Source organism: Colobus angolensis, unplaced genomic scaffold (genome assembly GCF_000951035.1).
Source record: "Colobus angolensis palliatus isolate OR3802 unplaced genomic scaffold, Cang.pa_1.0 Scaffold108, whole genome shotgun sequence".
Lineage (NCBI taxonomy): Eukaryota > Metazoa > Chordata > Mammalia > Primates > Cercopithecidae > Colobus > Colobus angolensis.
In genome coordinates, this window is record NW_012111808.1 from 6,158,538 (window position 1) to 6,169,612 (window position 11,075).

The following is an 11,075-nucleotide window of genomic DNA, read 5'->3' on the forward strand; positions in this document are numbered from 1 at the left end:
TGCAGCACACCAACATGGCACAAGTATACATATGTAACAAACCTGCACATTATGCACATGTACCCTAGAACTTAAAGTATAATAATTAAAAATTTTTAAAAAATGCAAATTTTAAGTACAGACTGTTGGTAATAATTTTTTTATTATTTTTTTGAGACGGAGTTTTGCTCTGTCACCCAGGCTGGAGTGCAGTGGCATGATCTCGGCTCATAGCAACCTCCACCTCCCAGGTTCAAGTGATTCTCCTGCCTCAGCCTCCCAAGTAGCTGGGATTACAGGTGCCCACCACAACGCCAAGCCAATTTCTGTATTTTTAGGAGAGATGGGGTTTCACCACATTGGCCAGGCTGGTTTCAAACCCCTGACCTCAAGTGATCTCCCTGCCTTGGCCTCCCAAGGTGCTGGGATTATAGGTGTGAGCCATCATGCCTGACCTGTTGCTAATAATTTTAAACGCAAATTACCATTGTCTATATTTATAACTGGGTATTTCTTACATATGCTCACATCACCTTGAAGAAAATTAAAGTCATGTTTTTTTTTTACAAAAAGTTACGCAGTCTGTATGTTCACAGTGCATTTAGAATTGACATCTACCTCTCTTTTATTTTTCCTCTTTTCAAAGGGTTATTATATTATGCAGGACATGGTTATGAAAATTTTGGGAACAGCTTCATGGTCCCTGTTGATGCTCCAAATCCATATAGGTCTGAAAATTGTCTGTGTGTACAAAATATACTGAAATTGATGCAAGAAAAAGAAACTGGACTTAATGTATTCTTATTGGATATGTGTAGGAAAAGGTAAATTTTCTAATCTTTATTAAACAATTGTTGGAGTTCAGTATCAACCTTGACAAACTAGAGAAACCTGTGAAATGCCAACAGCCATTTGCATGTGTGAATTTTAGTTTATACTTTGAAACTGGAAGAACTAGAGAAAAATATATTTACTCCATGTATATCTAATTATTTTAACTCTTCATATTTGCTATAGAACACAAACAAAGAACTAAAGGGCATGGGCATTTACTCATAGTACAGGGGATTCAACTCTCCAGAATGCCTTTAGATGACTTTAATACTCATTGTAGTTATTCCCTCAGGAATTAACAAAACCAACACCCATGGAGTTGGGATTTCTGGTCACTAGTCAGTCCTGGTCTTCCAGACACAGAATGAGTAGCCAAAGCAGATGTTTGGAGGTTTGGATCCCATTTATCTGCCATTGCCTTTCTAAGAAATAGAACCAGTTCCTCTAGATTTACTATTTTTTGCTTGCTCAGCATTTACGAATCAAAATCCAATGCCAGAGTTCAAATGCAACTCCGGTTTTAAAGCTAACAAGGAGTTAGTGGGTTACTTTGGGTAGATATGTAGCTACCTAGATGAAAAATTTTGAATCTCTAATTTTAAATTATGTATTCTAAAATACTGTTGTATTATCTCATTATTTATACTCTTTTAAGGATGATCTTTAACTTTTCATATTTCTGTCTGCCCTTCTCTGCCTCCGTTGAATAGAAATGACTACGATGATACCATTCCAATCTTGGATGCACTAAAAGTCACCGCCAATATTGTGTTTGGATATGCCACGTAAGAAAATTTTATGTTTATGTTGAAATTTCCTTTATTCTTTGATGTCTTTTTGTTTGCTTTTGCTTTTTAGGAGCAGGGGTCTTAACTGTCGCCCAGGCTGGAGTGCAGAGGCGCCATCATAGCTCACTGCTCCTGGGCTCAAGCAATCCTCCTGCCTCAGCCTTCTGAGTCGCTGGGATTACAGGCATGTGCCACTGTGCCTGGCTCCTGAGGTCTTTTTGATTCTAGATTAGAGGCCTAGAAAATACCTATAGACATGTAGGCATAAATTTACCTCCTTGATGTTCTTGGTAGAAAATTTTAAATGGTCCACTTTAGCATTCCATATCATGGTATCTTATTATTAAGCCCAAATTGGGCATGTAGTTCCTGCTTAAAGATTAACTCTTTAATTATTGATGTCATGTGAGAGGCAGAAGAGAAAATGAGGCTCATCGGTGTATACGGAAGTCCCATGTGGCAAGTGTTTGCTTTTCAAACATTTTCTTTTTAAAAAATTATTTTTATTGGATATTGACAACTTATTAATTGTATGTATTTATGGGATACAAAGATATGCTATGATGTACGTATTCAATGTGGAATGATTGAATCAAGTTAATTCACATATCACCTCAAATACTTACCATTGTTTTCCTCCTAACTGAAACATTGTACCCTGTGACTAACAGTCCCTATGCCATGCCCACCTCCCAGCCTCTGGTAACCACCATTCTGCTGGCTGCTTCTCTGAGTTCATTTTTATTAGCAGCCTGGTTTAACTTCTTTTTCTATTTTTAAGGTGTCAAGGAGCAGAAGCTTTTGAAATCCAGCATTCTGGATTGGCAAATGGAATCTTTATGAAATTTTTAAAAGATAGATTATTAGAAGATAAGAAAATCACTGTGTTACTGGATGAAGTTGCAGAAGGTAAAAAATAAAGAGAAACTACTCAGAAAAAGGAGAGCAGGGGGGACACACCTATTCAGGGTTCCCTCTCTGGTGATTGTTTTATTCTTACTCTTATTATGTGGGTTTGGAATTAGTATCTACTTTGTAAAACAATTTTTATATTAATACAACATTCAGCAACACTTCTGCTATTTAATGTCATCTTTCCTTCCCTTTTGACATAGCTCTCCACCATCTGTGCAGCATTACTTAGACTACAAGGCTAAGCCTAGACACAGTCATTAAATAAGTAAAGTTGAATCCTCAGAGCTCTGCTTTGCTTCTGTGCCCAGTGCCTTGGTGCTGGCAAATCTCCCTATTTGGGGGTGGGTGGGGGGCGTGGAGGGGTGGTGGGGAGTTGTCCAGTGAGCAGTCTCTCCCAGGATGGGAGAGAGAAAACTTTACAGAAATTTTTAGACACTGCTGGGAAAAGCTGAGTTCATTTTTTTTCCTTAATGAACCTAGTAGATTTAAAATCCTGATTTAAGGATGTGATCCTAGGGGGTCTAATGCCACATCTTCCATTTCTATCTGTTCTTTCCTTGCCTGCTGGTATAATGTTATGCATATGTCAGATGCTGAATAAGTACCTATTACTTTGGTAGATTGCACTGTGTTTTTTGAAAAAACATTTTATAAGCCATAGCAAAAAGAAGGTAACTTGGTCAGGCATGGTGGCTCAAACCTGTAATCCCAGCACTTTGGGAAGCTGAGGCAGGAGGATCACTTAAGGCCAGGAGTTCAAGATCAGCCTGGGCAACATAGCGAGACCCTGTCTTAAAAATAAAAAATAAACAAATAAAAAGGAAGAAAATAATTCTTACAAACTAGCACCACTAGAAAATGGAGTTTCATGGATGTTCCAGTGATGGCAGTTTGGGTATAAGGTGTTTGGCCAACTGTCAGCCATATTTATTTTCATGTTTTTATCTGTGTAGCTATTTTAGTTAAATCACTTGACTTAGCCACTTTTCCATTTAACATAACCAGCCAGGGCTTTGGACTTCCTGCCACCCTCCCGCTTTAACCAGAGAAATTCCACTTTTATTTGTTTTCTACATTAGGCTTCTTCTGAAGCTCACATTTGAAGGAAAGTCTCTGCTTTTTTAAAAAAAAAAAAAAGAAAAAAGAAAACCTTTGGATTACGTCAGTTATATTCAAACTGAGATCCAGTAAAGTGCTCCAGAAACTCTACAGTTTTGTTTCAATTTCGTTTTTAAGTACATTTTAACTGTTTTAAAACTTAATAAAAAGCACCATGCTCACCCACATATGATATGTACCAAATTGTCATAGCAAAGAATGGCATCCCAGTATGTGCTGTGAGGATATTTGAACTTTTTATAAACGTCTTAGAAAGTTTTGCTTTTCACTGGTCTTTTTCAGTCCTATGTCTGCTTACCTAGAAGTGCCCAGGCAGGAAGACCCTGCAGTGTACGTGGAGCACACTCAGCTCAGTGCCATGTACATTGTGCCCTTCGTGGGTAACGGCCCACTCATTGTACAAAATAAGTAAAGGCCTAATAGTATCATGATAAATAATACAGTTAAATCTAGCACTTACTTTGAGTTTTGGGTGCTTTGTGGTAGTGAAAAGCAAAAGCAGTTGTATGAAATTTTTCACAAATTGTCCAATTTTGAAACAGAACTTTGCTGCTTCTCCCTTTGGATCTTCCGGATTACTTAATTAAAAATTATTCCATGGCTGGGCATGGTGGCTCACACCTGTAATCCTAGCACTTGGGAGGCTGAGGTAGGAGGATTGCTTGAGCCCAGGAATTGAAGACCAGCCCGGGCAACACAGCAAGATTCCATCTCAATTTTAAAATATATATATATATTTGGGGCCAGGTACAGTGGCTCATGCCTGTAATCCCAGCATTTGGGGAGGCCGAGGCAGGAGAATCACTTGAGCACAGAAGTTTGAGACCAACCTAGGCAACATTGTCAGACCCCCATCTCTATAAAAATTTTAAAAATTAGCCAGGCATTATGGTGTGTACCTCTGTTGCCAGCTACTCGCGAGGCTTAGGTGGGAGGACTGCTTGAGCCTGGGAGTTTGAAACTGTAGTAAATGTGATCACACCACCGCTCCAGCATACGTGACAGAGCGAGCCCTGCTCAAAAAAAAACAATTCCAGAGGGGGAAAAGTATTCAGAGATTATAAGCCAAGCAGTTGAAGGGGAAAATAAACATGTTACCAATTTCCTTTTTAAGTTTTTGGTTTCCTTGTGTGAGACAGTCTCTGTTGCTCAGGCTAGAGTGCGGTGGCATGATCTTGGCTCACTGCAGCCTCCACCTTCCACATTCAAGTGATTCTCTCACCGCAGTCTCCCAAGTAGCTAGGACTATAGGCACGCACCACCATGTCCAGCTAATTTTTGTATTTTTGGTAGAGATAGGGTTTCACCATGTTGGCAAGGCCCGTCTTGAACTCCTGGCCTCAAGTGATCCACCAGCCTCTGCCTCCCAAAGTGCTGGGATTACAGGTGTGAGCCACCGTGCCCGGCCCACCTTACGAATTTCAACTGTGTGCAAGGAAAATACAATATGAGGTGAATTGGTTGTTATAAAGCTACAGCCATCAGTCTGTAACCCGACTTTTATTTTTGTGCTATTCAGAACAGCATTATTATTAGAAGTATTGAACATAGTACTGAGGGTTTTTATTGTGAGTAATGTTCGATATGAATATAGGACCTTGACAGTAACCTACATCTAATTATAGGATCTCTCTTTTCCCTTCCCCCCACTCCATGATAACTACCGTTCTAAACTTATTCCTTTTTCTTTTTACATAGTTTTATTGAGTTTGTATATACCCAAAAAAGTATGCATAGTTTTGTTTTTAACTTAATAAAAAGATATGCTCTGTGTAGTCTTTTGGGACTAGAATTTTTTTATCTAATATTATATTGCTAAGATTGATCCATATTTTTGCCTGACTGTAGTTTTTCATTTTAAGTGCTATGTAATATTCTATTATGCAAACATACTACAGTTTTTTTCAACTACTCTCCTGTGTTGGTGAGCATTTGAGTTAGTTGTGGTTAACAGTCTTGTATATGTCTCCTGGAATATATATGCATGAATTTCTTTGCAGTGTGATTCTAGGGCTTGGAATTGCTGTGTCATAGGGTGTGACAGTATTCCATTTTACGAGAGAATGCCAGACAGTTTTGTAAAGTGGTTGCCGAGTCTACACTTACCCTGCTCCCCACAGCCAGCAAGGGATAATGTGAATCTGTACTCTCTCCATCACTTGATAGTCAGACTTTTTTATTTTTGCCAATCAGATGTTAAATAGTATCTCATGTGGTCTTGATTTGATTTTCCCTAACCATTAGTGATATTGAACATTGTTCATATTTTTAATAGCTATATGTGTATCTTGCGTGAAACATCTGTTCATGTCATTTGTCCATTTTTCTACTGTGTGTATGGGTTTTTTTTCGGTTTATTGATTTAGAGAAATGTTGTATGTGTTCTTGATATAATACTAGCAAGGACCGCTAAGACGCTGTTGAATAGAATAGGTAGTTACGGGCATCCTTGTCTCGTTTCTGACTTCAGAGGGAATATTGCTAATGTTTTCACATTTAGAATAATATTGTAAGTTTTTTATTAACAGTCCTTATCAGGTTAAGGAAGTTCTCTTTACATTGTTTTTTTGAAAATTTTTATTATGAATAAATGTTGAACAAGATTAAATGGTTTTTCTGCAGCTATGAAGAAGATAATAGGATGTTTCTTTTCTTTCAGTTTCTTAATATGGTGAGTTAAATTTATAGTCTAACATTAAACCAACTTGAGATAAATCATTTTCATTGAGATGTATTATATTTTTAATATACTACTAGATTTAATTTGCTATCATTTTGTTTAGAATTTTCATATCTATATTCATATGGGAAATGGGCCTGTAATTTTACTTTCTTTTAGTATTTGGTTTAATTTTATGAGAAAATAAAATTAGTATTTAGTGGTATCAGTGTTATGCTGATAGAATGTAGCATAGGCCTGTAGAATGAGATGGAGGTTGTGACGGTTGATTTATTTATTTATTTATTTATTTATTTATTTTTTGAGACGGAGTCTCGCTCTGTCGCCCAGGCTGGAGTACAGTGGCCGGATCTCAGCTCACTGCAAGCTCCGCCCCCCGAGTTCACGCCATTCTCCTGCCTCAGCCTCCCGAGTAGCTGGGACTACAGGCGCCGCCAACTTGCCCGGCTAGTTTTTTTTTGTATTTTTTGGTAGAGACGGGGTTTCACCGTGTTCGCCAGGATGGTCTCGATCTCCCGACCTCGTGATCCGCCCATCTCGGCCTCCCAAAGTGCTGGGATTACAGGCTTGAGCCACGGCACCTGGCCTAGTTGCTCATATTTCTAATAGTATTCTTTGATCTCTGCTTTATCTGTAATTATGTATCCATTTTCATCAGTATTACTTACTTGTACCTACTTTCCTCTTTTCTTTATTGCCAGCTTTTGCCAGTTGTGCTGTTTCGTTTTGAAGAACCGATCTTTGGCTCCGTTGATTTCTTCTACTTGTTCATTGTTTTCTACATCACTAACTTCTGCTGTTTATTTATGTCTTGCCTTGCATTTGATTTATTCTTTTTCTAACATCATCATAGTTCATTCACTTTTAGCCTGTTTTTTCCAATTTAAGTTTCTAAGGCTTTACATTTGTCTTAAAACTTCACTTTCATCACATCCTACAAGTTTAGGGACTTCTTTAGTTTTTTTTTTCTTTGACCTTTAAGTTATATAATACTGTCTTTAATTTTCAAATATGGGAGGAATTTTCACCTTTTATTTCTACCTTAATTGCTTTGTGATCGAATCTAGTCTGTCTAGTTGCTATGCTTTGAAATTTGTGGAGGTTTTCATTATGGCCAAGTAAAAGATGAAATTTTGTAGATTTTGCATGTGTACTTGAGAAAAAAATGGATATTTTTATAGTAACTGGTTGTAGAACTCTGTGTGTGCCCATTAGGTTTGGCCTATTTTTTTATTGTTTTTTTCAGTTCTGTATTTCTGCTGAGTCTCTTTGATCAATAATTGAGATGTTGAAATCTCTCAGGTTACCAGATTTTCTTGTAATTCTAGCACTTTTTACTTCATAGTGACTATTTTTGTTTTAAATGTTTATATTTTCTTATTGAATTGAACCTTTATCATTATGTAGTGATGCCTCCATTTCAAATGCTTTTTTGTCTTTCTGTATCATATTAATAGAGCCACACCAGCTTCCTTTTTGTTGACCTAATATGCTATTTTTTACACTTTTACTTTCTTACTCTTAACCCCTAGGCTAGCCTGCTTCTCTATACTTTTACTTTCAAACATTTCATGTCATTCTGCTTTGCTGTAGCTTTTAGGCACCATATAACAGATTGTTTAAAATCCAATCTAATAATCTTGGTCTTTTAATGAGAAAATTTAGTTAATTTACATTTGTTATTTTTTGTACTTGTTTTAACCATCTTAATTTTTTGATTTGACTCATTTTCTCCTTTTTTAAAAAAATTGTATTTATATCTTTTCTTCTCTAACAAATAATTTTAATGTACTCCTACAATACTTGGTGTCTCCTTTTAACCCCCAATATGTTGATTTAACTTAGACTTAGTTCTGGATCACATATATTTTTGTCTCTTTTTTTTAAAAAAGAACCTTTACTATTGTTAATTTATAACGTAGTAGACAGAAGTACGATAAACTATAACTTAAAGAATATACTTCTAAATTTAAATTGATGTGTATCCATATACATTAGTCTGTGTATCTAAAACATGCTGAATGAAAATGGCACATTACAAAGACATACATATATCATTTTTGTTGAATTCGAAAACCTGAAACATTGGCATATACCATTTATGAATACCTACACATGAGTAAAAATTAAAACATGCTTGCTATGTCTGGCACATAGTAGGTGCTCTGGAAATACTTGTTGAGTGAATAAATGATGTTGAGAATATAACCTGATAATGTAGGATAGTTCTTATCCTAAATATTTAAAACATAAGAATTGGTGGTCTTAAAAATAATATTTATTTTCATATCTTTTAGATATGGGTAAGTGTCACCTTACCAAAGGCAAACAGGCTCTAGAGATTCGAAGTAGTTTATCTGAGAAGAGAGCACTTACTGATCCCATACAGGGAACAGAGTATTCTGCAGAATCTCTTGTGCGGAATCTACAGTGGGCCAAGGCTCATGGTATGGTAAAGCCTTTTTCTTAGATCTATAATATACTTACATTAAATCATAAAGTTTCTTCTGAATAAATAACTTGCCTGCCAGTTTTACAGTGAAAATATTTTGGCCTTCTAGGCAAATCTCAAACCAAACATATATTTCTTTTTTTTTTTGTCTCCCAGGCTGGAGTGCAGTGGCTGGATCTCAGCTCACTGCAAGCTCCGCCTCCCGGGTTTAGGCCATTCTCCTGCCTCAGCCTCCCAAGTAGCTGGGACTACAGGCGCCCGCCACCTCGCCCAGCTAGTTTTTTGTACATTTTAGTAGAGACGGGTTTCACCGGGTTAGCCAGGATAGGATGGTCTCGATCTCCTGAGCCACCACAACTAGCCTGAAGCAGGTACTATTTCTTATTTACATGTTATAGATAACATGTTCATACAGTGGTAGAGACTGGATCAGAACCCAATCCATGATTTTCGACAGCTGCACACTTTAACAGGTCACAATACAGGAGAATCTAAGGATTGTGTATTAGACGAACGGAAAATTAACCTATCTTAAAAATAGTAAAATTTTTAAATGGTCATTTTAATTTTACCAATAGTGACAATAATGGGCTAAATAATTTGATATCTCTAACATCAAATACACCAGTGTAATATCCATAATTGAAATATATGTTTGGCCGGGCGCGGTGGCTCAAGCCTGTAATCCCAGCACTTTGGGAGGCCAAGGCAGGTGGATCACATGAGGTCAGGAGTTAGAGACCAGCCTGGGCAACATGGCAAAACCTCATCTCTACTAAAAATACAAAAAGTTAGCAGAGTGTGATGGTGCATGCCTGTAATCCCAACTACTAGGGCAGCTGAGGCAAGAGAATCTCTTGAACCTGAGGTGGAGGTCTCAGTGCAGTGAGCAGAGATTGTCCCACTGCACTCCAGTCTGGGCGACAGAGCGAGACTCTGTCTTGAAAAGAAAAAAAAAAAACAGTACCTGCCTCATAGGTTATTGGGATTGAATGCGTGCGCAGGTGGAAATGAGCAGGTACAGAGCACTCAGCAAGTCCTCTGTACTTACGATTTTTCATATATAACTGAGCATCCTCTCTTGGACACTTCATCAGTAAGTTGAGTGATCAGCAGAGAAGATGAGGTGAAAATCAATCTGTACCTTATATTACCTTTTGCTACTTATGTATGGTTTAATGAAAAGTTTACCAATTGAAATAATTTTGGATTTTCTGAGTCCAAGTATCTATTCTGTGAGTCTCTTACAGATAATTGAAAAATAATTGTACTTATTGAACTTCTATAAAATATCTTTATTTTCATACATAAGTTTTGTTCTTGGCCAGGTATGGTGGCTCACACCTGTAATCCCAGCACTTTGGGAGGCCGAGATGGGTGAATCACCTGGGGTCAGGAGTTCAAGACCGGCCTGGCCAACATGGTGAAACTCCATCTCTACTAAAAATACAAAACATCAGCTGGTCATGGTGGCAGGCGCTTGTAAACTTTGGAGTCTGAGTCAGGAGAATCTCTTGAACCTGGGAGTCGGAGATTGCAGTGAGCCAAGGTCATGCCATTGTACTCCAGCCTGGGCAACAAGAGCAAAACTCAGTCTCAAAAAAAATGTGTTCTCGGGCTGGGCGCGGTGGCTCAAGCCTGTAATCCCAGCACTTTGGGAGGCCGAGACGGGCGGATCACGAGGTCAGGAGATCGAGACCATCCTGGCTAACACGGTGAAACCCCGTCTCTACTAAAAATACAAAAAACTAGCCGGGCGAGGTGGCGGGCGCCTGTAGTCCCAGCTACTCCGGAGGCTGAGGCAGGAGAATGGCGTAAACCCGGGAGGCAGAGCTTGCAGTGAGCTGAGATCCGGCCACTGCACTCCAGTCCAGGCGACAGAGCGAGACTCCGCCTCAAAAAAAAAAAAAAAAAAAAATGTGTTCTCTAATGTATATTTTTAGTAAATTAACATACTAAAGCACATTAAAATGTAAAATGCTATAAATATCTCACCATTCCAGATAACTGGATAAGTAATTGAAATTGAATGTCTTCTCTAAAAAAGATCTAAACAAACAACAAAATTACAGTGGTAAAGGTCAACAATAAATGAAACAATAAAACAAAACTAAAAGGTCATATAAAAAGTATTTGTAACAAATTTAAAAAGTAGGTAGTTTTTTAATAATAAAGAGCTCATACAAAATGGTAAGAGAAAAAAAACATTTAGACCCTCCTCAGTAAACGAGCAAATGATGCAAATTCAATAATCCACACTGCTGGAAGTATAGAGAAAAAATTTTTTTTTTTTTTTTTTTTGAGACGG

The 11,075-nt window shown here is 37.7% G+C and overlaps 1 protein-coding gene across 1 annotated transcript in view; it reads left to right on the forward strand.

Moving 5' to 3' along the window:
* MALT1 (MALT1 paracaspase) overlaps positions 1 to 11,075 on the forward strand; it is an 86,488-nt gene that overhangs the window by 69,626 nt on the left and 5,787 nt on the right. The window contains exons 11-14 of the mRNA XM_011949579.1: positions 626 to 803; positions 1,524 to 1,598; positions 2,383 to 2,510; positions 8,613 to 8,762. Of these exons, the coding sequence (XP_011804969.1) occupies positions 626 to 803; positions 1,524 to 1,598; positions 2,383 to 2,510; positions 8,613 to 8,762 (531 nt within the window). The remainder of the gene's footprint in view (positions 1 to 625; positions 804 to 1,523; positions 1,599 to 2,382; positions 2,511 to 8,612; positions 8,763 to 11,075) is intronic.